This window comes from Centroberyx affinis, unplaced genomic scaffold (assembly GCF_046629955.1).
Source record: "Centroberyx affinis isolate AG114_WGS23_722 - 3 ecotype Tasmania unplaced genomic scaffold, CSIRO-AGI_Caff_v1 ptg004281l_1, whole genome shotgun sequence".
NCBI classification, from domain to species: Eukaryota; Metazoa; Chordata; class Actinopteri; order Beryciformes; family Berycidae; genus Centroberyx; species Centroberyx affinis.
The window spans coordinates 58928-82417 of record NW_027282002.1 but is presented as its reverse complement, the minus strand read 5'-3'; the positions used below and the strand labels follow the sequence as shown (position 1 = coordinate 82417).

The 23490-nt window shown below is 39.6% G+C and overlaps 2 protein-coding genes across 2 annotated transcripts; both read right to left on the bottom strand.

Moving 5' to 3' along the window:
- Positions 1-4448: 4448 nt before the first annotated feature.
- bsx (brain-specific homeobox) lies at positions 4449-6826 on the bottom strand. The gene is made up of 3 exons (XM_071543298.1): positions 6583-6826; positions 5623-5813; positions 4449-4691 (listed from the first exon to the last, which is right to left on the bottom strand). The coding sequence occupies exons 1-3, from the start codon at positions 6824-6826 to the stop codon at positions 4449-4451; spliced, it is 678 nt and encodes a 225-aa protein (XP_071399399.1).
- A 6458-nt stretch (positions 6827-13284) lies between these two features.
- On the bottom strand, positions 13285-16989 carry lim2.1 (lens intrinsic membrane protein 2.1). Its single transcript, XM_071543297.1, has 4 exons — positions 16815-16989; positions 15742-15891; positions 14814-14948; positions 13285-13346 (listed from the first exon to the last, which is right to left on the bottom strand). The coding sequence occupies exons 1-4, from the start codon at positions 16987-16989 to the stop codon at positions 13285-13287; spliced, it is 522 nt and encodes a 173-aa protein (XP_071399398.1).
- Positions 16990-23490: the final 6501 nt, after the last annotated feature.

Here is a 23490-nt window from a genome sequence, read left to right as displayed (position 1 = left end):
AGGGACACTTTGTATGGCAGCAATTTCATCAGCTGCACTCATTTGAGGCGATTACAGATAAGCCCTGTTGTTTATATGCCTGATCAATATATAGATATTCTGTTAAGACTTTGTGCTGGCAAGGAGTCCAGCATCACTGAGGACCTACTGGTCTTAATAAAACTAATTGGTCTTAATATGTCAACAATGACATGGGCCAATCATGGCATCACCAACAGCACTGAGCCTTTTTCATTTTCATTACACAATCCATACACAATCATCCCCTGGGCTCGGCCAGTGCTTACGCTCACGCTGCTGTATTTTTATATAAGAGACAGGTAATTCGCACATTGTTATTTTAGCCACATTTTCAATTTGTCTCCTCTCACCCCGTTACGCACCTGGTTACACTGTTAACCCGGAATAATCCGCACGCTCTTTGTTGTGGGACTGATTGTTTCCTTCCTCCATTTCTCTAGTTTACAGATTAGAAAAAAAGCTGGCCGAATGAAGATGACACTTTGAAGCTCACCTGATTGGGTCCCGCTCCTACTTTATGTAGCCATGTTCTAAAGTGGTAACTCCTCCCCGACACAAAACACTCTCAAGCAGCTCATTTCACTAATAGAACCCTCAGATCATTATCAAAGCACTATTTACCTCTGTGCAATATTTTAATTAGATTATAGTCTCTATTTAACCCATCATGGGCTCTTTGAAGCTCTGTGTTTTTAGTGTTAAGTCCTCAGATGCGCGGAGGGAAATAAATGACGGAGCCCTTTTTGATTTAATGAGAAACGCTGTCTATCCAGACCGAGTCCCTTTGCATCTTTTTTTTTTTTTTTTTTTGGTCCCACCTACTCATTTTTTTGCCATTGAAATCCAGTTAATTGAAGGAGTCTTTCACCGCTACACATGAAGGGGGCCAAATTAGCATCCCTTTCTGCCCATTGGAAAGCTAAGGCAGACGTGGATGCTTTGATGTGAGAAGCACGCTTTCAGTAGGCGGCAGGCTTCCTGAAAATGAGCTGATGGCCCTGCTATTAGGCCCAAATGCAGATGCGTCCATGTGTTGCAAAACGCTTAATCTTTTAATTGATCACCTTCTGCATGGCCTATTCTCCACACAGTTTTTTTCCCCCCTGCTCCCTGTTAATCAGAATCACATTTTGAAAATGACATGAATTGCTTTTCAAAGGGCAGGAAAGCACAGCAAATTCTGTGCTGGAGGAGAAAAGAGGCTCGCACGTTAATGTACAAAACACACACGGAGAGATGCAGCTCCGGGTACATTAGGATGCATAAAACGATTTCATAAATGTAATGATGGCTTACGTTTCAAAGGGCCTTGTCATCACATTAATAGCTGGATAATAAATAGTTTGCTCTGCATACTAGAACCCTCTCAGCAAGATGTCACAGCACAGAGGGACACATTTTATTCATGGGACTGACAAAGTTTAATGATGATTTTATGTTAATTATAGATATCTGTGGGTCATGATAATTATTTGGCATGAAATTAGGAGGAAAGAAGATAGTACTTTTGAATCAATTAATTAATGAAATTACATATAAATAGCACAAAAATTGTAGTTGTAACACATATTTGATGCTATTCTGCTGTACTCAAATACTCTTTAAGTAAGACATTGATGCCTTTAACTTAATATTGTTTGTACAATTTCACATGAAATGGCTGGAATGTGAATGACAACTAAGTGCCTATTATAGGGGTGTGAACGGTCACTGAGCAGTTAAACTGAGCCATACAGAAGACTATGGGTAAATGCCATGAACTTTAAATAGCTCTCCAAATGATTAACACTGAGCTACAAAAACATTTGGGACAAACCCTTAAGAAAATGAAATAACAGCCAAAATGCAATAGAAAGCTCACAAAAAAATTACATGATAATGCCAAAATATGCCTAAAAATGATTTTTTGAAATGTATCTATTTTCCTGTTTTCAATAATTTACATTAACAACGCTCAGGAAGTTGCCTCAAAAGAATAGCTGAAGCATAATGAATGAATTGTCTCAAACCTCTCTGGTATGCCGGCTCCATTTTCTGTAAAATGAATCCTTGTGAGACAAGCAAACCAATTCTTCACACATTTCTTCATGATGAAACTGGTTTTACAGTTTTACATAGATGTTTGGAAATGTATACAGTTGCTCTGATGTTGCTCTGTAATGCTTCTCTGATATGATCATTCCTGCAGGACTTAGTTTGCTGTTTTCCTTTGAAATGCCCAATCTTCCCATGCCCATATACTGCACTTTACACACACAGTTGTTGTAATGAAAAGGATTATAGTAGCACAAACAACACATTTAATTTAAGTTCTTTGTTAATTCTCATGCATCTCAGAAAAGCAATGTGTTATGGCTCAATGAATAGATTAATTCAGATGAATTGGTCAGCAATGGTGTGTTTACTCTAAATAGATGACAAAGTGAATCTATGATAACCCGCAGTTCTTATATGCACTAGCATGCTGTTTGCTATATCAGGACAAGATAAAATGTCAGAGTCATAATTATAAATTCTGCAGCCTACAGTTTGAGACAGTCTCTTTTCAAAGAGTCAGCTGAGGCAATTTACTGGCAAAAAAAAATCCATTACCCAGAGAATTTCAAAAGCATTGTGTGGTTGATGTTCTGTTTTCAGCCATTTTATTCTAAAATACCTACAGCAAGAGCTTTAAAAGAACATGTAGATGCTCCCATTTTGATTCTGCTATCGTCACTCATTTTCTTGACGACATCAAAGTACGTCCATCAGACCTTTGCCATCCTGAAAGACCTGTGCATTTAGCCTGCATGGCCCATACAGTTTCCATTCAACAGACTTGAGCTATCTGATGTATGAATATAATATAAACATTACATTTGTTCTGAATTGACCTTTATTTCCCTCATTGTTGCTCAATATACAGTCAAATTCAGTAGCCCCACAGAAAATGTATTTTCTATTAAAAGTTATTAACATCTGTTGAAAAAGAATAAACAAAACATCCTGCTATTTTGTATTCCATTTAATTCTTAACAGAACAAACATTTAACCAGAAATGTCCTTAAAGAGACTTGGAGCTCAACGTGGCAATGAACATGCACACCAATGGATTTGGATGATTTAAACATCTGTGTTTTAAAAAGACATGAGCAATGCATAGCCTATTCAAAAAATAATATTCACCTTATTTACATCAGTAGGAATTGTGGACTTCACTGAGCTTTTGCATGGAACTCAGAATCTTTGTAGTTAGTGTTTTTTTTCTTGGTGCAAGTCTTTTGCTTTTCTCCTGAAATGTGGTTGGCTTAAAGCACAGCAGGGTCCAGGCCACCACGCAGGAAGCCCAGTGGTTAACAGGCAGCCTCCCATTCAGAACTCAGCTCCATGCTGTGGAGACTGCCACCTAATGCAGGTGCTCACAACAGTAGGAAAACGGCCATTTGAACCGGAGTTGAAAACCTGACAGTGATCAGAGGATCTCGCACACGCACGTTTTCTTCCAGCTTAGATAACATTTAGTTTTAATGGTGAAAGTACAAGTGTGTATTGGCTTTTCTCTGACACGTTCCGGTTCTGAAGAATGTGTGAGAAAATGTGAAATAAAGAAAAAAGGGGGCTTCCTAGTGATAACATGTATAAAAGATGTAGACATATGAAAGAGGAATAGACTGAGCCGTGTGCCGATTCATTATTTATATATATATAGGCTATGTACATATAAACCTGATTAAAAGAAAAAAAAACATACCGACATGTAAAATGCCGATGAAGAAAGTCGTTTGCTACGAAAAACTGATTTACAAAACCTCCAACGAGATAAGAACCGAACTGTAAATAAAATACCAGAAGTGGATATGTAATTGTCAAAAATAATACCGACAGAAACCGGGCGCTGCAAATGGCAAATGCAATATTTCGATTGAGATATAAGTGCAAAAGGAAGGGGTCGGACGATACAGTTATGTTACAAAGCAAAGAGCTATTCGATTGGATCGTTTAAAATACTAATTTAGAGGTGAATTTGTACAGATTGTCTGTCAAAATAAAGATTTTCACATTTTGTTTGACATTTAAAAATAAACTAAGGAATATACAAAGGTTATTAAAGCGAAAATAATAATAATAATAATAATAATAATAATAATAATAATAATAATAATAATAATAATAATAATAATAATGATAATAATGATAATAACGTCGCTTGACATTTATCTATTTCGTCAGACATGACAACACGACAGGTCCCATAGGCTACCATAGAGGAAAAAGGGAAATCCCCCCCAAAAAAATAGCCTATTTTGCATGCTTTAATAAATATCGACATTGTGTTGTAGGCTATTTCCCCCCTTATTTTAATACAATATATAATTTCTCATGGAAAAAAAAAAAACGAAAGTCAGTATTATCTACATGTACAGTGACGGCTGCTTAGAAAACAGTTCCTATAGTAGATGGTCCGGGGAGCAAATGTCATCCTCGATATCCACATCGTCGTCGTTTTCCTCCAGCAGGTAGGAGTCCGGGTCCAGTCCGCTTTTCAGCTCGTCCGCGCTCTTCTCGTTCATCTCGCTCTCGCTGGAGTTCTCCGCGGATCTGTCCAGGTCCCCCGGGGCTTTCCGGTCGTCCTGCGCTTTCCTCAGCTGCTTTTTATGCTTCATCCGCCGGTTCTGGAACCACGTTTTCACCTGGGCGGGAGTGGAAGGAGGGGGGGGGGGGGGGGGGGGGGGAGGTAAGAAGGTTTGATAAAGTCAAATAAAAAAAAAAATGCAATTATAGGATGTATAAAATCCAAAGCTATGAACCAGATTATAATATAAAATATATAAATAGACTCCATTTCTGGGGACAACCTGGAGCAATGACTGGTGTCTGACAACTTATTATTTATCATGATCAATTATTAGAACCTAAAGGTCACCAAACGCACACAGAGATGAACATGGGTCCTGAATTAATAAGCATGCATTTTTATCATTCATATACAGCCTGTATGGAAACCACATGATGCCTAAATGTATCTTTTTACCCGCGTAGGCTGTCAAAATGTAATGTAGCCATATGTATCTTCCAAAATTGTCATTTTTATATAGCCTATGTTCTGCACGCATTTAAATATTTAAATAGCCTACATGGTACAGAAATGCAGTTGACATGGAATATATTTAAATATAGGGCTATTTTTCACAGCAAAAATATCAAAGAATACTGTATATTTTGAAATAGCCCATGAGCTTGTTTCAGGATAAATAAGACATTTTTTATATATAGGCTAGCTTATGTGCTCAAACCAGGCAATAGGCCTATTACACAATCAATTATTTTACTTTTATTTTAATTTTTATTGTGAAATTATTCCTAAACCAAGGCTATATATTTACTTATATTTTGAAATATACTTCATTCTCTGTGGTGTTATATTTGTATATTAAAACATCAATTTTGGCCTTTCAATTTCTTGCGTTTTTTTTTTTTTTTTTTTGCCTGATCGTTACTCTCCACTGTATAAGACACCGCGTCCTTCAGATGGATAACCCGGGTTCAAACACTACACTCTACCGACGTGCCCTTGAGCCAGACACAGACTCCCTGTACTATAACAGCGTCGGGTTTGTTTACCTGCGTCTCGGACAGGCTGAGCGCCGTGGCCAGCTCCACTCTCTCCGGTGTGGACAGGTACCGCTGGATCTCAAACCTCTTCTCCAGTCCGGACAGCTGCGAGTCGGAGAAGACCGTGCGCGCCTTCCTGCGCCTGCAGTGCTTCCCCGGTAACTCCGCGTGGTGCTGGAACAGCGCTGGCATCTGCATCCCTGCAGGTCACATCACATGAAATATGAAAAACAACTTAAACTCATGTTTTTGTTTTTTTCCCACTACAATAAACTTCACTATAATGGAATTAACAGGCGTTTAGTGATGATGGTAATTTTGTGATCAGGGGTGTGGAGGGTAAAAACCCACCAGACCCAGTTTACTCTCCTTTTTATTTACAGAATAGAGTTTAGATAAATGTGTTGTGCACATCATAGTAAGTAGCCTAACATTAAACCCATGTAGCCTATATTAGGCCTATATACAAAGTCAGTATTTAAAGCGTTTTTTACAGGAAATAAAGTAAAATATGGCTAATACTTTTCTGAAAAAATTATAATAGATTTTGTTGTTATTGCCTATGATGATCAACAACTGGAAGTCATAGTTTACCCACCTTTATGCACTGCATCTGCATAACGCTATGTAATGGGATTCATTTCAAACCACTTGTTAGTGCAAATGACGTTATAATATTCCTAAACTCACGAATATAGCCTAGTAGAAAAATTCACAATAGCCTAGCAGTGATAAACTAATAAGGATATGGTCTTCTAAGAAAAAATGATGAGTAAATTAGTGCTTTTTAAAAAATATATAGCTATATATTTAATTGATTTTTGTTCATATCGGTGGCCGTGATGCTCAAGCGGCTGGCATCACCGGTTCGGATGAATTCTTTCCCGCCCCATAAACAGCCTTGACATAACTTTTTGCGTTACTGCAGGCCTCCGCCTCCGCCTCTGCCTCTGCCTCTCACGGGCTTACCAGATGTGAAGAAGTACTGGTGATGCTCCGGCTTGTGGAGCGGATGGTGCGGATGCGGCGCCAGTATTGGAGTGGGCATCAGAGGGTATCCATACTCCAGGATGGGCATGCGGGACGCCAGGGAGCTGCTGAAGGGCGAGGGGAAGACCTCTCTCAGCGGCTTGGGCTTGTGCAATAAGATGTCCTCAATGAAAAACGACGTTGACCTCTGCGTTGGCGCCGGAGACGCGTAGTTTAGACTCATGTTTCTTTTTTTTTCTCCTTTTTTTTAGTTTGTTTTTGTGGTTGTTGTTGTTTTCTCTCAGCTTCAAAACTGCATCCGTAGGCTATCTGTCTCTTTTCCCCCCCAAGTCTCAAAGGCTTAAAAACGCAGCCCCTGTGTGTGTGACCAGTGAGTGACACTACATCGAGCAGCCTATTACATAGATATCAGTGGGAGGGCAGACTTCTAACTACTATTTATTCAAACAGAGTAGCGGATTGGGGATACTGATTTGCGCATCAGCCAATTAGAGCGCCGGAGGGGCGGGGGGGAAGGCTTATTTAGGGCCGGTGCTCGGCTCTTACTGGCTGAGGCGCGTTGTAAAAGAAAAAAAGAAAGAAGAAACAACAACAGATAAACAGCACACCTGTGACCGCATCACGGTTAATTTGAATATTAACTGAAAATCCAACAACTGAAAATCACCACTCATAGTGGTACTTATGTGGTCGCTGAGCAACCACGTTGTTTAGCGCGCTGTTCAAGGACTATATTGCTTGGCGGAAGAATTAGCCTAAATATAATGATTATTTTTATTGAAATAGGCTATTAATGATTCAAAATAAGAGATTTATTGAATGTCCGTGTTCCTTCTTGTTTTAATACAATGGCGTGTCACCTCTAAATACAGTATATCGTTCAAGCATTAATGGCTGCTTAGGCCCATGTGCAATACAGCCGGGTCGCTAGCCATGGTGCTGAAAAAATAAGGTTCATTCAAACTTCTTTGGCAGCTTCTCTTGTTCAAATTTTGAGAAAAAGAAAAGCAAAGAGCCATTTCAAGCTATATTTTTGAGTATAGGCCTATGCTTATAAGTAGCTCTTTGGACTTGTATAAACAACTGGGTCTTACAGGCTACTTTTCAGGTTTTTAACATCCCAAAAACACTTTAATATTCATATAGGAGCTTATAGGCTATAGCCTAGAGTGGGTATCAAAAGTGAGTTTATAGTGACTTTGTTGTGCTTTATGGTATTTTTGTATGAATCGTTAGAAATGCCTATAATAGTCTTTTCAAAGGGAGATGGTGGACAGTGTGGTACTCAATAGATGGGTTTATAATGTTCTTATCGTAGGCCTATAGGCTGCTTTGTGATAGGCTATATTTTAGGCTATTTCCTATTGTGCCACTATAGGGTTTCTTATAACTTTTTGACCTATAGCCTGTTTATCTCCCATATAGCCTATCCCTATAATATTCTATATTCCTACAGGACTGTGACCATATCCTACTATAATATCACTATAAAAGGCCTATATTGGTTAATATTCTCGTATATAGGGACTTTTGGTTTTGTGACTGACTATCCATGCCGATATTGAACTTGCAACACAAAAGTTTACTTTGCTGTGGCTTGGAAACGCGACCACTTATAATGTCTTAGTTGTCGGAGAAATTCTCCTGCACAAGTTCTCCACTTTTTGTTCATGTTGGAGGTTTTTGAATCAAGCGACGTCGCCCGTGTCACAGGAGGATTGGGCTACAGGTCTGTCTAGTAATTCCGCCCAAATTGGCTGTAATTGTCGGTATTAAAATCTGGGAGAGTACAAGTGCCGCTCCTGTGCCCATTTGCGACAGAAAGCTGTGCGCTATAATTTGTTGATATGGTGTTGTCATCACATTTCCAATCAGGCCGGTTAATGTGAAAGTGTCTTAATGTAGGCAGAATTCATGCTGCAATGCTATTAGGCAATTAAGGGAGATGTTAGAGCGGAAGTTGTAATCCTTGGGCTGGAGGACAGGATTTCCATTTGATCAGATGGGGGGGAGAACAAATTAATTACTGGGAATCAATTACGCAGGAAAAGAGTTGTCCTATTGCGTTAGTTTGCATAGGCCATGTGTTAAATGGATGCGCACGTATCAGCGACTCAAAATGTAATTTAGCACGATTGGATTGGAAAATGTTGGAAATTAAACAGCTTTTGGCATTGTGGAGGTATGGCTGTATATTATCTGATGTCCAAGGCGACAATATCAATAATAAGCCCTATAGTACCACATAACCCTCACAGAACTGCTGCAAAGTTTCGTTTCAGCCTTATTTTTCTTACAATAGCCTAAATGAAAAAATGCTGCCAATGGAGAGGTTCCTAATCTATTTCAAACGCAGCATCACTTGTGTCAGATGTATTTTTCTACAAATAAGCGTCAGCATGGCTATCTGCAAGGCACAATGAGACAGGTCACTCCACTAAGTATCAAGAAAATGAAACTTGATCCACGAAAATTCTTTGAAACAATCTGATTTGCATTGGAAACAAGTGAAATTACCTCTTTCCAACTGGCAGATTTTTTTTCACTTGCTTTATGAAAAATAATATTTCAAGAGACAATAGCTGCTAAGATGGATACTGTTTGCTGAGCCCGACCTTTACGCACGGTGAAGGTAAAGAACAGCAGTGGGAAAGACCTTCTTTAAGACATGGCCAGAGCAGATGGAGGTGACCCTGGCTGCACCTGGCGGCGCGTCAATCCCTCTTACAGAGCGCGCCAGGATAACAAGTTGCTTTTAGAGGAAAATTAGAAAGTAAATGAAACAAATGGTGATGAAATCGTCTTTAAGGCGGGCAGTCAATAGGATCCGTTCTTGAGGCGCGGTTAAGCGGCTTTTAGCAGCCATTTCATCAAGTAAAATTGGGAGCCGGCGAGGCAGTGCGTCACTCCATTAAGTGGCGCGTTTGGATAAGAGGCTTGCAGCACTGCCTGCTTGGCTTATATGGGTTCAATACTGGATCTTAGAGCAAAGGAAGACATTGGATGTATATAGTAGAGGGTAAACCTACCTGAATTCAGTTTTACCACCTTTTTTATTTGCGGAATACAGTTTAACCACCTTTTAAGGCTGAGATAGATCCTTATAATGATAGCCTATGTAGCCTACAACATATCATAATTACTGTTGAGTTTACTGACCTTATCGTGCTTTATGGTATTTTCTACCCCCTATAGCCTAGTATCACTATAATATATAGGGACTTCCAGTGTGTCTGTGGTACTCAACGGTGAGTTTATAGTGATTTTATCGTTCTTTAAGGTATTTTCTATCTCCCATGGTATCACTAATATTCCTTTAATAATATTCCTAGAGGCACTTATATTTGTAGGCCTATCTTCTTTTTCGACTGCTGGCTATTATATTAGCTCACTTTACATGTGTGCAATAATTATTAACCTTGACTCTGATTCTAACTCGATCAACAGTCTCGTTTCCATGCAGTCTTTCATAGGCCTGCTATAATTATGGATCGAATAGGCAATGGGAATCCTGCAAGCAACAGTCTGTCTCAGAGCGCAGGGGGCGCAAGTCAGACAGTTGTTTTTTTTAATGTTTTTTGTTTTTTTTTAGATTATTATTATTTTTGTAGGCGCCCCCCAGCTCAGGATTCATATGTTTTGAGAATGAGAATATGAAAAATAAAACGTAGGGGCGCCCCCAACACTGCGCCCCTCTATCATGTTTTCTTTGGTTTCCTCCATTTGCGTTCTCGCGTGTGACGCGCTCGCGGCAAGAATAAGTGGGGAATTTAAATATCGTTAAGTTACTAATCGACAACATGAAGAGGGGCGACCCCAACAAAAAGCCTTCTGGAGCACGCTGGAAAAGGCGAAAAAAGATGCAGGAGGAAAAACGGCAAGAAAACAGAGGTAAGTCTGTTTGTGTTTATTGACATTTTTCACGCAAAGGTTTAAAGCTAGGTAGCTAGCTAACGTTAGCTAACGATAGCAGCTGATATAGTATCATGATGGGAGCTGGCAGATGAGCTGCTTTACCTGTCGTCATCTAGCTAGATAGCTAGCTACCTTTAGCGTTACCTCTAGCTACCTTTAGCGTTACCTACCTGATATTATTAAAGCTATCTATTTTGTTCCATCTGTAACTTACAAATGGTAACGTTAATGGACACAAAATAAGTCTGCTAAATCATTAATGAGCTAGGTTATCACTTCTTTTTTTTTTAAAAAAGATTTATTTTTGGCATTTTATGCTTTATTAGACAGTTACAGTGAGAGAGAGACAGGAAGGTATGGGAGAGAGAGTGAGGGGAGGACATGCAGCAAAGCCTAGGACCGCAGGCCGGATTCGAACCCAGGTCGCTGCGGGAATGTATGGAAATGTATTTTGCATAGTTGGCCACAGGAAATTATGTCAGCTAGTCAAAACTAGTCATGCTGCTCAGTATTACTGCAGATAGATACCTACATTATTACCTGTATAATTTCCAGGTGCACTTTTAAAATATCTGGGTAATCCCACCACTGCAAAACCTGAGGACTCTGCTACTCAGTCTACTGCATCACTACCTGTAGCAGGTGAGTTCAGTCAAGTTTTTTGTGATATTGCCTGTTGAGTTTATTAGGATGGGGGGTAGTTCATACACACATTCACACCTGGAAGCTTCCCAGCACAGTACCACAGTTTTCTAGTGTTACAGACTAGTACAGTACAGTGCAGTACCATACAGTAGGACTTTTATTGCCATTAAGTTATATGTCTAACTCCCCCACCCTACACACACACACACACTCATAGTGGGTGTCTAACTGTATCCATGCATGTTTGACTGTGCCTGCAGGTGAAAACGTGTCATCTACACTACCTGTCCCAAGTGTACCTGCTACACAATCTGCAGGAGAGACATCAACCTCATGTACTACAGCACAGTCTGCAGCAAGTGAGTCCACTCACAACCTAATTCCTCCAACCTGCCCTCCAACACTGTGTACACGTTTTGTGCCCGCGAGTATTGCCTCAGCAGCGTGAATATTGCCTCGGCGGTGCTGTGCGCCCGTGCATAACTGTCTCGGCGGCACGCGGGGGGCGCTTTTCAAGAATCTTGCCTAGAGCTACTGAAATACTAGGGCCGGCCCTGGTCTGTCTCTTGCTGTCACAAGCTGAAGTTATGTCGCTCCCTTGCTATTGCTTTTACTCCCATCCAACTTTCTCGTTATAAGTTTTCAAATTCAAATTCATCGATGGACAGGCATCTTTTGAATATAGTGTTATAGGCCTAGTGTTTATTTGTGAGAAGTGATGTGAAAAGTTCTGCTGTGGGACAAAGATAGTGTCATCACTATAATATTTCCCAGCAGAGACAAGGCAGATACACGCTTTAATGGCATCAGTAGGCCTATTTCTACAAATAATAGCCTACATTTTGAGTCACATTTGAAAATATCTAAATCTAAAATGGACAGAGCAGGGGAATGATTCCCTTAAAGTCGCCTTAAATAAAAATCCTTATAATATTCCCATAGGCTGATATACAGTATAGGCTATTACATAACATGCTGTAGGCTATATGTGGTGCTCAATAGTGTGTAGTGACCTTATCGTTTTTAATGGTATTTAATCTCCTAGTACAATGTTCCTATAGGGACTTGTAGTGTAGTCTATCTGTGGTACTCTGTAGTGAGTTTATAGTGACCTTATCGAATTTTATGGTATTTTTATTTGTTTATCTCCTCTATGGCATTACTAAATATTTAAGTTTTTCACTTATTGTAGTTGCATGATAGTTTAAAGTTTTTCTGTGATATTTGTGTAATATGTAGCCTAGTAGGCCTGCAAGTATGTAGTATGTATGTAGTAAGGGCGACACCATGAGTGTGACAATCAAGGTTTATAAAGGCGCAGGATAGACTTATGATGAAGCATCCATGTGTATAACAATTCAGTAGATAGTGTTTTTTTATTTTATGGCCTGTAGATTCATAAATTGTAAAAATTCGAAGATCATTAACTCAATACAGCTATGTAACCAGGTTTATTTTTGGAACTATTTCAGATGGGCATCCACATTCATCTGCTGAGCAGTGATATTTAGCTGCACACAGTCTCCCATCACGCACCACCTTCACTTCCTATGGAAACAGGGAAAGTAATCCCTGCTAGTTCACAACAGTAGATGTTATTCTTGTATCAGATTTTGTGTAAATTTGACTAATCTCCTCCTCAAAACTGCCTGAGATGATGCTAGTTTTCTACTATCACTCAACATAGTGCTAAAGTGTTAGCATGGAGCACCAGGATGAATGATCTAGCCTACTGTCACATGAATGATTTTGGTGTCTATGTTCTCATCACTAAGTTGACCAGTGGGACACTCTGCCAACAGCTTGGTGTATTTCTTTAACAGACAACTCAAAACATGACCAGGCACATGGGTACAACAGTAGTTTAATTAACAAATCGTGCAGCTTTAAAGAAATGTAGAGGTGAATAAAAATTGTATCGTGATTATGGACTATGTCATGTAATGAAAATGAAGAGACGTGTTTTCCCCAATCTTTTTATTGAAATCACTTAAACTTTGATCATTCATGTTCCGGGGGTAAACCTTGGGTCAGTGTTGATGGTGAGATTCAGCAAACAGCCTTGATGCAGCTGCCATGATCATAACCCACGGCTTACGTCTTGATGATGCTGTAAGTCTTCTAATGAGAGCTGGAGTTTCTGGGGCATTCGTGCATTCGATAGGCACACATATAGAATATACCTAGAAAAGAAAGAGAGGTTATGTTTTTCCTATCCATGAGCTTACATCTTAAATTACATGACTTTATTTTGCATTAGGTAAAAGGAGACTTTATGTTGCATTGTGCTTGATTCCTGTGGTAGCTTATATTCAGGTTTAAACTGACTTAAGTAAACATTTTCAGTTTTATATTTGTTTTGCGTATTGCACATTTATTGCACGACATGGTTTTTGTCATTTGGTATTTTACTTAAAAAGCATTAACTGAAAATAGTGGTAAATTGTACTCATTTTTGTGCTTTGTCATACTCTGTGGGACTGACTGAGTGGTCATTGACTACTAATTAACTGGTTTTCATTCATAAGAAAGAAAAATAAATGGCAAAATAATCATAATAATAATGATAAAATCAAGTATTGTCTTTTTCCTGCAATTTACAAAACAAGTTGAATTGATGTTTTATTTTTTGAATGAAGTTCATTGAATTCATTACATGGCAGTTCCAATAATGGAGCACTCAGGAGTATTTTCTGGTTTTCCCAGCCCAGTCTCATTTTCGTTTTCAAGATGGCCCTGACCCAACTGAACAGGACATGTAGTGACATCTGCTGTGTCTGAAACCTTTTCAGTACATACACAATTCAAACTGTAGGTACTTCCCATAATAACTGTGCTGTATATTGGGCATCAAGTGTATAAAAAAGTGCTGATTATGAAAAATATCACAGTGCTACATGGCAGTTTCACCATATTTCAAACCATCGTGTTGCTGTTGTTCTCCATGACTGACTGACTTTTACTAGTTCTTTACAGTACTATTTTCCGGTTCATATTTTGCTGATATCAAACATGGTAAACAGTATAACATCATGGCATTTTCATCTTCATATTCAGTATGAAAGTTGGTGGAGAATTCAGAGATCAGCACTTACTAAAGGGGTCGCTTACTGATAATGTCACAACTTTGATTCAGCTGCTTAACTATAGATGAACCCATGTATGGTTTGACCGTTTTCTGCTAAGGAAGTGAGTCATCTTATTGCGCCGTCACACACATTCGCTGTAGCTTTTCTTTGCTTCATTATATGAATATCATTCTCAAGTGATTACACACAAGTCCATTTTTAGATACGTAACAGTAAATATAACCAGGCATGTGGGTGCTGGTTGAACCCTTGAAGACATGTGAAGGTGAATACAGATTTTACACTGAGGGCTTTGCCTCATTGAACTGATCAGCAGGTTCTACATCATGTAGTGTAGAGTTTACACATTAATGATGAATATGAATAGGATTGTAAGCATGTAGCCAACCATGGCATCATAAAATATATTGGCCAACAAAGAAGCTAATACCTTGCAGAAAATGATCACAGCTGAATTTAATTGAATTTCAAGCCAAACATACTACGAGTGCAATTTGATAAGGCAGTTTCTTGGAAGTGAGGAAACCAACAACAGTTTGGTTTGTTATGTTGTGTGTTTACCTGAAAAGAAGGTGAGCACCATTGACACCCAGCCGATGATATAGGACCAGGAGAACCTCCAGTTTCCATAACGTTTCCCATAGTAGTTAATCGTCACACCAGTGTACACAGCCATTGCTAGAAACACGAAGAAGCCTGGGGAGAGAGAAAAGGAAATGCAGGATCATATATGTATCAGTGTCAGTGTATTCTAGGATAAAAGGGGCATTCCCTGTTTATTGACCTGCTAAAGTCTTCTCTATCTACAGCCATATTTCACTTTGGTAGAACTTTTTTAGTGCATACACTTTTATAGAGTTCATTATGGGTTCTAATATTGTCTGCTCTTGGAACCTGTAGTCACCGCCACTCACTTTCAATTCATGCCTCTAAAACATAGGTTATTTCCAGGCAATTTCATTTGTGTTTTATACTTTTCATGGAGTAACTGTTTACAGTAGCTAATGCGGGAGGTTAACTGCTCCTCTCATTCTTAAGTATGTACACTAAAAATCTATAAAAGCTATATAAACGTTTTTTTATTTTAGCAGAAACCACCTAGTCAGCCTATATGTATCAAACAGTGGCTTTGTTGATAGTTAGTGATAGAAAAACACCAAATCTTCTAGTTCATACCGATCAGATACAGTAATAAAGGCTACTACAATTTTTTATCAGAGCATTAAAATAAGAGCATAATGAAACCATTCTTCTCTCATGAATTAAGCCCTTTGTGAAAGTACCAGGCAGCCGTGCTTTGTTGTGAAATCACATTGATAGTAGAATTATTCTGGAGTCATTAGTTTGTATGAATGGCACACTCATTTCCTTAAAATGCCTGACTTAAAAATGAGTTTTCAATGGTTTCAATCAGCTAAGTTCATATGAAATGCAACTTTACAGCTCAAACCACACCAATCAAGGACAAAAACAACAGAGGCCAACTTACATGAGATGAAAAACAATATGCCTGCAGCAAACGTTTTGTCAAACCGGTCGAAGGAGGAGTAATGGATGAAGGCCATAATGCCAATGATGATGCCAAAGAAGCAGGCCAAAAGAGACAGGATCATGAGGGCGCGGGTGGCGTCTAAGTGGGCTGTGGACAGGGTCAAAGGTCAGTAGGAGTCACCGGGGGGGTCAGTACAAATCAACAGAGGAGAATGATCTGAGCCATGACCCTGATCAAGCCATGTTAACAAACCATTTGGAGTAAAAATAGAAAATGTCTGAGAGAAAACAAATCTATCACTGTAGAATTTGTGATGTAAAGCTTTCCTACACAGTTCTCATTATGCTAAACAGAAGAGACGCAGTTAATAAGTGTACACTGCAAATTAGCAAAAAGTTTAGTCCTGATGAAAATCCTAAATCTAACCAAATCTTTGACAGAAGCAGTGACAAAATGGTGAACACAGAACACAACTTAACGCAGATTGGAGTTTTATTTATGCAAACATTTCTCAGAGGCAGAGCTGCTCTGGAGGCAGAAATAATCTCATTGGTTAAATTCAATCTCAGTGGGCGGAGCCAAAGAACCACAGTTTTTCTGGCTAAGTAACATTAGACTGAAGTCCAGTGAAAATGACAAGGGGTAAGAGAGGAGGAGGCTAATATTATGAAGCCTAGCGCTTTGCTACTAACTGAAAAAATGCAATCTAGCCATGCTATGTTATCTAGGTTAGCTAGTTAGCCTAGCTGACCTTCCATGTTCAAACTAGCCAGAGCAATCTAGGTAAGCTAGTTAGCTAGCCTGCTGACCTTCCAAGATAATGAATGCCATGGTCATGAATGAATGAAAATTGGCATTTATATTTTTTATTTATATTTTCCTTCTTTGCTATTCAAGTTTGCCAGTTAGCTAAATTACACTCAGAAAAACTGTGGTTCTTTGGCTCCGCCCGTTTAGGGTTAATTTATCCAATCAGATTATTTCTGCCTCCAGAGCAGCTCTGCCTCCGAGAAATTATTGTATCACTAAAACTCCAATCAGCCACATTAGCACTCCACTGCAGTCTTTACCAAAGCTGTCATTGTGCGTGAAGCATTTCCCCGGCATACAGTAGCGCCACAGGCCCTGGTGCATGTAGTTGTTGGACTGCCGATACTGCATCCAATAATCGGTTGCTGTGGAAACGATCAAGAGGATGTTCCCCATGCCCGCACAGAACAGCCCTCCGCCCATAAAGCTGTACATCCTGCACCTGCAGACACACACACACACACAGGAACATAAGGTCACTTAGCATCAGGGGTCAGCAGCCACACCTCCCCCTCACCAAACCCCCCCCCCCCCAATCTCACACACACACACTTCAGGGAGAGAGGGTCTAAGTGTCAGTAATTGCGTTGTAATGAACATATTATTTCCACTGGATTGAGCGGCGGGGTCGCTTGTGTGCGTGCGGCCCACTTTGTTCTCTAGGAGATCAGTCAGTGAGGATGGGCTTTACCCCCCTCCCCCCCTCCCCTCCCCAGCCTCTATCGGGGGCCCGAGTCCAGCGCTGCTTTGATACTTGATACATCTATTGCTCATTGTTCCACCTGGATGCAATATCCTTTCCGACCCGTCCCCTCTTTCTCGTGGAGAGTTTTCATATATTTTTGCAAAAGGATGATAGATGGATAGATCTTGTTATGGTCCGAGACCTGAGCAGGATACTCGTTGAAGGGCTCTGCGCGTTGGCTGAAGAGCTCTGTATTTTTGGTGGATCACATTTCTGCCTTAGCATCCTCTCTGACAACTTACCCCAGCTGTCTCAGTCTAAACCAATCTCTACCAAGCCTCTTTTAAACCCATTTAACCACAACATGTAAAACAAATTAAAATTGTGCGACTCCAACAGCACCAAGTTGTGGCTTTTCCACTGCCAAATAATAACCAGATTTTTTTTTTTTACAGCCATTTGGACTTGATAATAATAATAATTTTTCCAGGCACTCTATTTCTTCCAAATTGGGGGAAGAAAACTGATCCTAACCCCGAAATGAGCATAGGAGAATAGGGAATATCTCCTTTTTTTTTCTTTTTTTTTTTTTTCTCCAAAGGTCCGAATGGAAGACAAGGTTGAGCCTGGAACTGACCTGACAGCTATCAGTTTTGTCTCAATCACATCAGTGAACTTTTTCCAGGAATTACTCAATTCACGTTGAAAGAGATAAACTTTGAAATTTGTCAGGTTACTGTAAAACTCTGTATCATTTCCCGGTGAGAAAATGGACCCGCCATGTCAAGGAGAAATATGTATTTGCAGTATAAATCATTCCACTTCTGATATGAGTCCTTTTCCCCTGTCCTTCCTTAACTGTGTAGTAATTAGTTTAGAATTAGGTTTAAATTTCTCCATCTGTTTCTTTTATTAATTTTTGTCCAGGAGGAGGAAGCCTCTAGAGGAGGAGGCTCTGGGTTTTAATCTCTTTTCAACGCACCGCACTGCATTAATTTTGGCACATATTCATTTCTGTCAATTTCTATGTAATTGGCCGCACACTGAAAATGTATGCCTTCCCTGGAACTGAAGCGGTTATGGAAAAGACATTTTGTTTTCATCACTGGATAATAATATCCATATGTACATTATCTATATATACGTGAGATGTATAAAGCCTTCCTCTCACAGTAAATTCACTTAACAGATCATATTAAAAAAGATAAAACTGAGGCATACATTTTCTGATAAAGCAACGGTTAACAGTATCAACTTTTCCCATGGAGCTCTAAGAGTTAGGGCCGCGACTCCATGCAATAAATAATAAATAATAAACCAACTGAAAAAGAAAAATCCACAAATAAATAAATAAATAAATAAATAGCAACACTCACACTGACACTTATTTCACACTGTTGCGCAAAATTCAATATTACCTTACCTCAATCAACCCCTTTTTAAGAAGACGTTTATGAAGACAGGGTTGCCTGACAAAATAGAACAAGATCCTATAATGCCAAGACAGGCAGATTTCCAGCAAGCTAATAGCACTAGCGTTTGAGAGGGTGAATAGGGGGAAACTGGGGCTCCAGCAAACACAGCGGCGGGACAAAAGGCCAGGCCGACCGCTGGCCAATCAGCGCCGGGCAGTTTTGTCGTTTGGGAATCTGCTGAAAAAACAGAAATGGCCAAAGCTTGGCAAGCTGAAGCAATACTGATGACTGCATGGTTTTGATTGAAAGTAGAGGGCTGAACTGGCTTTAGTGGAGGGCAAGCCAGGCATTAAATGAGAGTCTTTAGCTCCACCGCTACTGATTTTTGTCTCATTTTCAAAACAAACACTATCAAAAGGTATCGCTTAAAAGTCTTATATACGTATTAAGTTTGAATATTTTTCAGTTGATGATTATATTGAATAAATTAAGGGCTTTTGTTGATGCGGTCTAATGGATTTTTGATAACTTTGGCACTAAATGTGAATTAATGCTACCATATACACTGAATGTACAAAATATTATAGGGACACTTGCTGTTTTCATGAAGTACACTGATGAGCTGAATCCTGGTAAAAGCCATTATCCTAAGGTCTAACCCTAACCATCCCATATTAATTTCTCTTATTAAATCTATAATAAAGATATAGAGAAGCAGACAAGTTAACACAAGAGACAATTAAGATGTAAAAGGGGCTGCAACTCAATATCAGGAACATGTCCCTAATATTTTGTACATTTAGTATAAATTCAAATGCTGTGAGTATGGTAAATACAGGATGAGGTGTGTACTGTGCAATTTGTGATTTATTATTTAACACAGACATGTGCACGATTGCTTCCTTTTATTTTATGAGACATTGTACGTGTTTCACTGTTATTTTTGTGTTATTTATGGGCAACATCGGCCAGTTGGAGTATAAGCCCCTTTTGTCTTCACAACAGCTGAATAGTGCAGATTCAATATTAAATGTGAAATGTTTTACCATTGAAAAGACAGAGAATGTTTTGACATTTTTTGCGTACTGCTCCTGGTTTTAATTAAATCACTAAAGTGGAAAGAAGGCTAACCCAAATTCCAATCAACACTGTTAACATGGGAAATGGGAAATGGGAAATTTTAAAGATGCAACACAAGACGTTATTGTAAAATTAGCTGTAAATACATTCCAGAATTGGACTTGCATCACACACAAATTACAATTTTGACAACTTGACACTTGATTTAACAATGAGAAAAATCATGAGACTTGACTTAAAACATGTGACAGGAACAAATTTTAATAGTATATAGCTGTTTCTTTAACCTTCAAGCCATGTCAAAATTCAAAAGGATTACATCTCAAGTTCAGTCTAAGTCTGTATTTGTCAGGCCAGGGCAAATGGAGTTACAAGTAGAAAGAAGTCAAATCAAGTTAAATCTCATTAGAATCATCTCATAAAAAATGACACACAATCATACTCATGAATGCCCTCTTAGAAATAAGTTTGTTTAAACTTGTCTAAAATATTTCTCTTAAACCTCCCTCTGGTACCCTGCAGAATTTTTGAGGAAGATTTTTGTACCTGCCCCTTGTGAAAATGTCACTGCTCCAACCCCAAGTCCAGAACCTGCCACTGAATAAACTGGGATCAAAAATGGAATATGGGTCACATCATCTTCCTGTTCAGACCACTAGTGTGGGGTATTCTCATCTGGAAAGACACTGATCCCCATCCACATGTGGCATTAACATACATCCTGAGTGATTGGACTGTAATGGGACAGAGTGAAAATGCATAAAATTCAGCTTTAAATGCACCCAAGATGCACTGACCATCCAATCACCCAAAACCACCTCTGCAGATGCATTTGTAAATTCAAGTGTGTGAAAAAAATTGTTTCCATCCCACATGTGGCAATGGAAATAAACATTAGGGTGTGGATCCAACCAGGAAGTGTATTCAAATCAAAAGCTCTTATTCACATTCATTTCAACTGATTCAAAGCGTAAACATAAAATTGCAATTTATTTGCCGGCGCCAGAGCATCTATTCTCATTCATTTGTTAATATGTTGGATATAACAACCTTCTCACGCTGAAATATTTGAATCTTTAAGAAAATCCCCTTCCTGAATCGAGGAAGCGGAAGGTGAATGGAGCCCGGCGATGCTGGGAGACGCGACACACACCAACACACATCCCTTCGCTGCGGTCAGACTCGGTGTTTCCTTTATTCTGACCATCATCTGGCTGTATCTCCTCCTGTTGTGCCTCTTCTCCCCATCTCCAGCCGGGCCTGCCTTTGCTTTGACACACACAAACCCCGAAGATGAAAGGAGAAGAGTAGCTCCATTACCTGCATTACAGCAAGTTGCTCAGACCAATTGACAACAACAAAATGCCCCAGAAAAAGGATTTTTTTCTCCCCGAGATTTGAGTGCTGTACTTACATCTAACTTCATTTTTATAGACCACAGCCTATTTTCTTCCATTTGGAGTGTGGCAGCCAGGAGGGCATTTGATATCCTCCCATGCACCATCAAAGTGGACAATATGCCTCTGTGATGGAAGAGCAAATCCATGTTTCCTTGAATCCATCTGGCTTTTGAGAGATTAATTTTGTTATGGAAAGTCCACGTTTATGTAGTGTCGTGGGTGGGTAAGGAGCTCATGCAGCACTGGGCAAGATGGCAAACCGGGGTGAATAATAACACGACAAGAGTAATTACAAATAGTGTGCGGTTGCGTGCCTGCGTCGTTGCGGTGATGTCAGTAAAGTTAGACTCCGAGGCGGGTCTGAAGTCCTCCTGCACGCGCACATGTTCACCTGCCTGCACTTGAACTTGCTGTTTGAGCCGGCTGATTTATGGTCAACATATTCCCATGCCAATTTTAAAGCCTTTCAAAACACCTTGGATGAACTCAAAAATGCATAGTGGTCAAGCAAAACAGGCAAAAACTGACATCAGATTAATATTTTTTCCCCACAATGGTTATGTAGCATTTTGGAAGGAAACCATTTGTTGACTGTACGTGAACCAATGTGGATGTACGTTATGTCTAAGAAGAATTAAGTCTAAAAAGGTTCAACCATAGTGAAATGTCTCTAAATATGCTGCTGTATTCTATGTCCTCATTCTTGAAGTCCAATCCTGGAATCCTTGAATTTTATTTTTTTCCTAATTTCTGTCTTTCTTTTTTCCATTACGGATCCCTCTATCTATCCAGCTATCATTTTTCAGTACATAGTGTATGTCACTACATATATAATTTAAAGCCACGCTACTTTCTACTTTTTTTCCACTGTTTGAAAACATGAAACATATCCCACCAACAGATGTCCTGTCAATCTGAAGCTATGATCCATCAGTGCAAATGCAACAAGTGACTGAGCATCACATGACCTTACATTACGACCCAAATCATAGCCCAAACAAAGCCTCACAATAGGAAACGGCCTATGGATAATGCAAGAATAGAGGGGCAAAGATGAAGGAAATGAGCCAAAAACGTGAACAAAAAAAAAAAAAAAATCCCCACTATTTCCCAGCTGTGCAGTGCACAAGGCACAAGGCCACAAAAACCTATAATGGCCTCTGAAAGTTATTGACATCAGCGGGCAAAATGCTTCTAAATCTTTACGTTCCAGCCACGCTTTGCCTAAATGCTTAAATCAACTCCTTGGAATTGAATTTTGAAGCCTTCAAATGGCTAATTTGTGCAGCAAGTGCTTTCAGCGTTTTTCTCAGCAAATAAACGGCAGCTCTAATCATAAGAGCATGCGGATGGCGCTGCCTCTCCACACCCACCCATGAGACGGCGGCGTGGACGGGGAGAGAAACCCTTCCACTTAACCACTTAAATGAATATATCAAGAAACTAATTTGCCATTTTAATTGCGTGATTTAGGAAGACGCTACTTCACTTGCCCCTCTTCCATCTTGGTTGATTTCCAATGTGAGCGCACATTAGATTGATCTATGAAAGACTGCAGAAATCACAACACTTAAGTCTTTTCATTTTCCCTCCCTAATTAAATAATTGAAATTCCTGTCAGTCTCTGCACTTAAGCCACACACAAACACCGCACGCATGCTGCATGGGTGAATGAATTGTGAAAGGCTTGTGTTTATCTTTTCTTGTTTGTAGCCTGTTCTTTTCTTCGCCTTCTACCTTTTTCCTTTTTTCCCCCTCGCACTAGAGCCACAGGTTCATTCCATCTGTCAAGCCCAGAAATAGATCAGTACATCCATTTTGTTGAGATTTGCCCGTCCCATTAAGTGATTGCTTGTAGAAATGGCAGGGGACATTTCTTCTGATACGTTCCCTGAAACAGCGCTGGCAGACATTAAGGACACATTATTGAGTCCCATTTTCTCCCAGCCACAAGGATATCCATTAGAGTGGCACACAGCCCTAAATTTTTCCATTTTCTCCCTCACCAAACTTGACTTTACACATTATTCCTGCCTCTGTTTTGTAATTTGCAGCCACAAATTATATCAGGGAAAAGCCATCTCGTACCATGTGGCTCCTCTTCCCAGGGCTATTTGCCAAGACTTGATTCTGAAGTGTCAAAATGGGCCCATCGTTACGGCTAATAATGACTGACAGCAAGGTGCTTTAAAGTCCATACAAGTTGGCCCACAGTGGAAACTTTCTTTGTGTGCCTGTCAGACCTGTGGATTTTTCTTACTCCTGCAGACAAAGACTGACATATACTGCTGTCACATCACTGAACACAGTGCTGCTATTTAACACTGATGCTTAAAAACACACACATTTCTTGGTC

Coding starts and splice junctions, on each gene's coding strand:
- bsx (XM_071543298.1), bottom strand. CDS start 6,826: ATGAGTCTAAACTACGCGTCTCCGGCGCCAACGCAGAGGTCAACGTCG. Junction 5,814..6,582: donor CCAGTACTTCTTCACATCTG/GTAAGCCCGTGA, acceptor TGTGACCTGCAG/GGATGCAGATGCCAGCGCTG. Junction 4,692..5,622: donor TCAGCCTGTCCGAGACGCAG/GTAAACAAACCC, acceptor ACTCCCGCCCAG/GTGAAAACGTGGTTCCAGAA.
- lim2.1 (XM_071543297.1), bottom strand. CDS start 16,989: ATGTACAGCTTTATGGGCGGAGGGCTGTTCTGTGCGGGCATGGGGAAC. Junction 14,949..15,741: donor CATATTGTTTTTCATCTCAT/GTAAGTTGGCCT, acceptor CTCTCTCCCCAG/GCTTCTTCGTGTTTCTAGCA. Junction 13,347..14,813: donor GGTGCTCACCTTCTTTTCAG/GTAAACACACAA, acceptor TTTCTTTTCTAG/GTATATTCTATATGTGTGCC.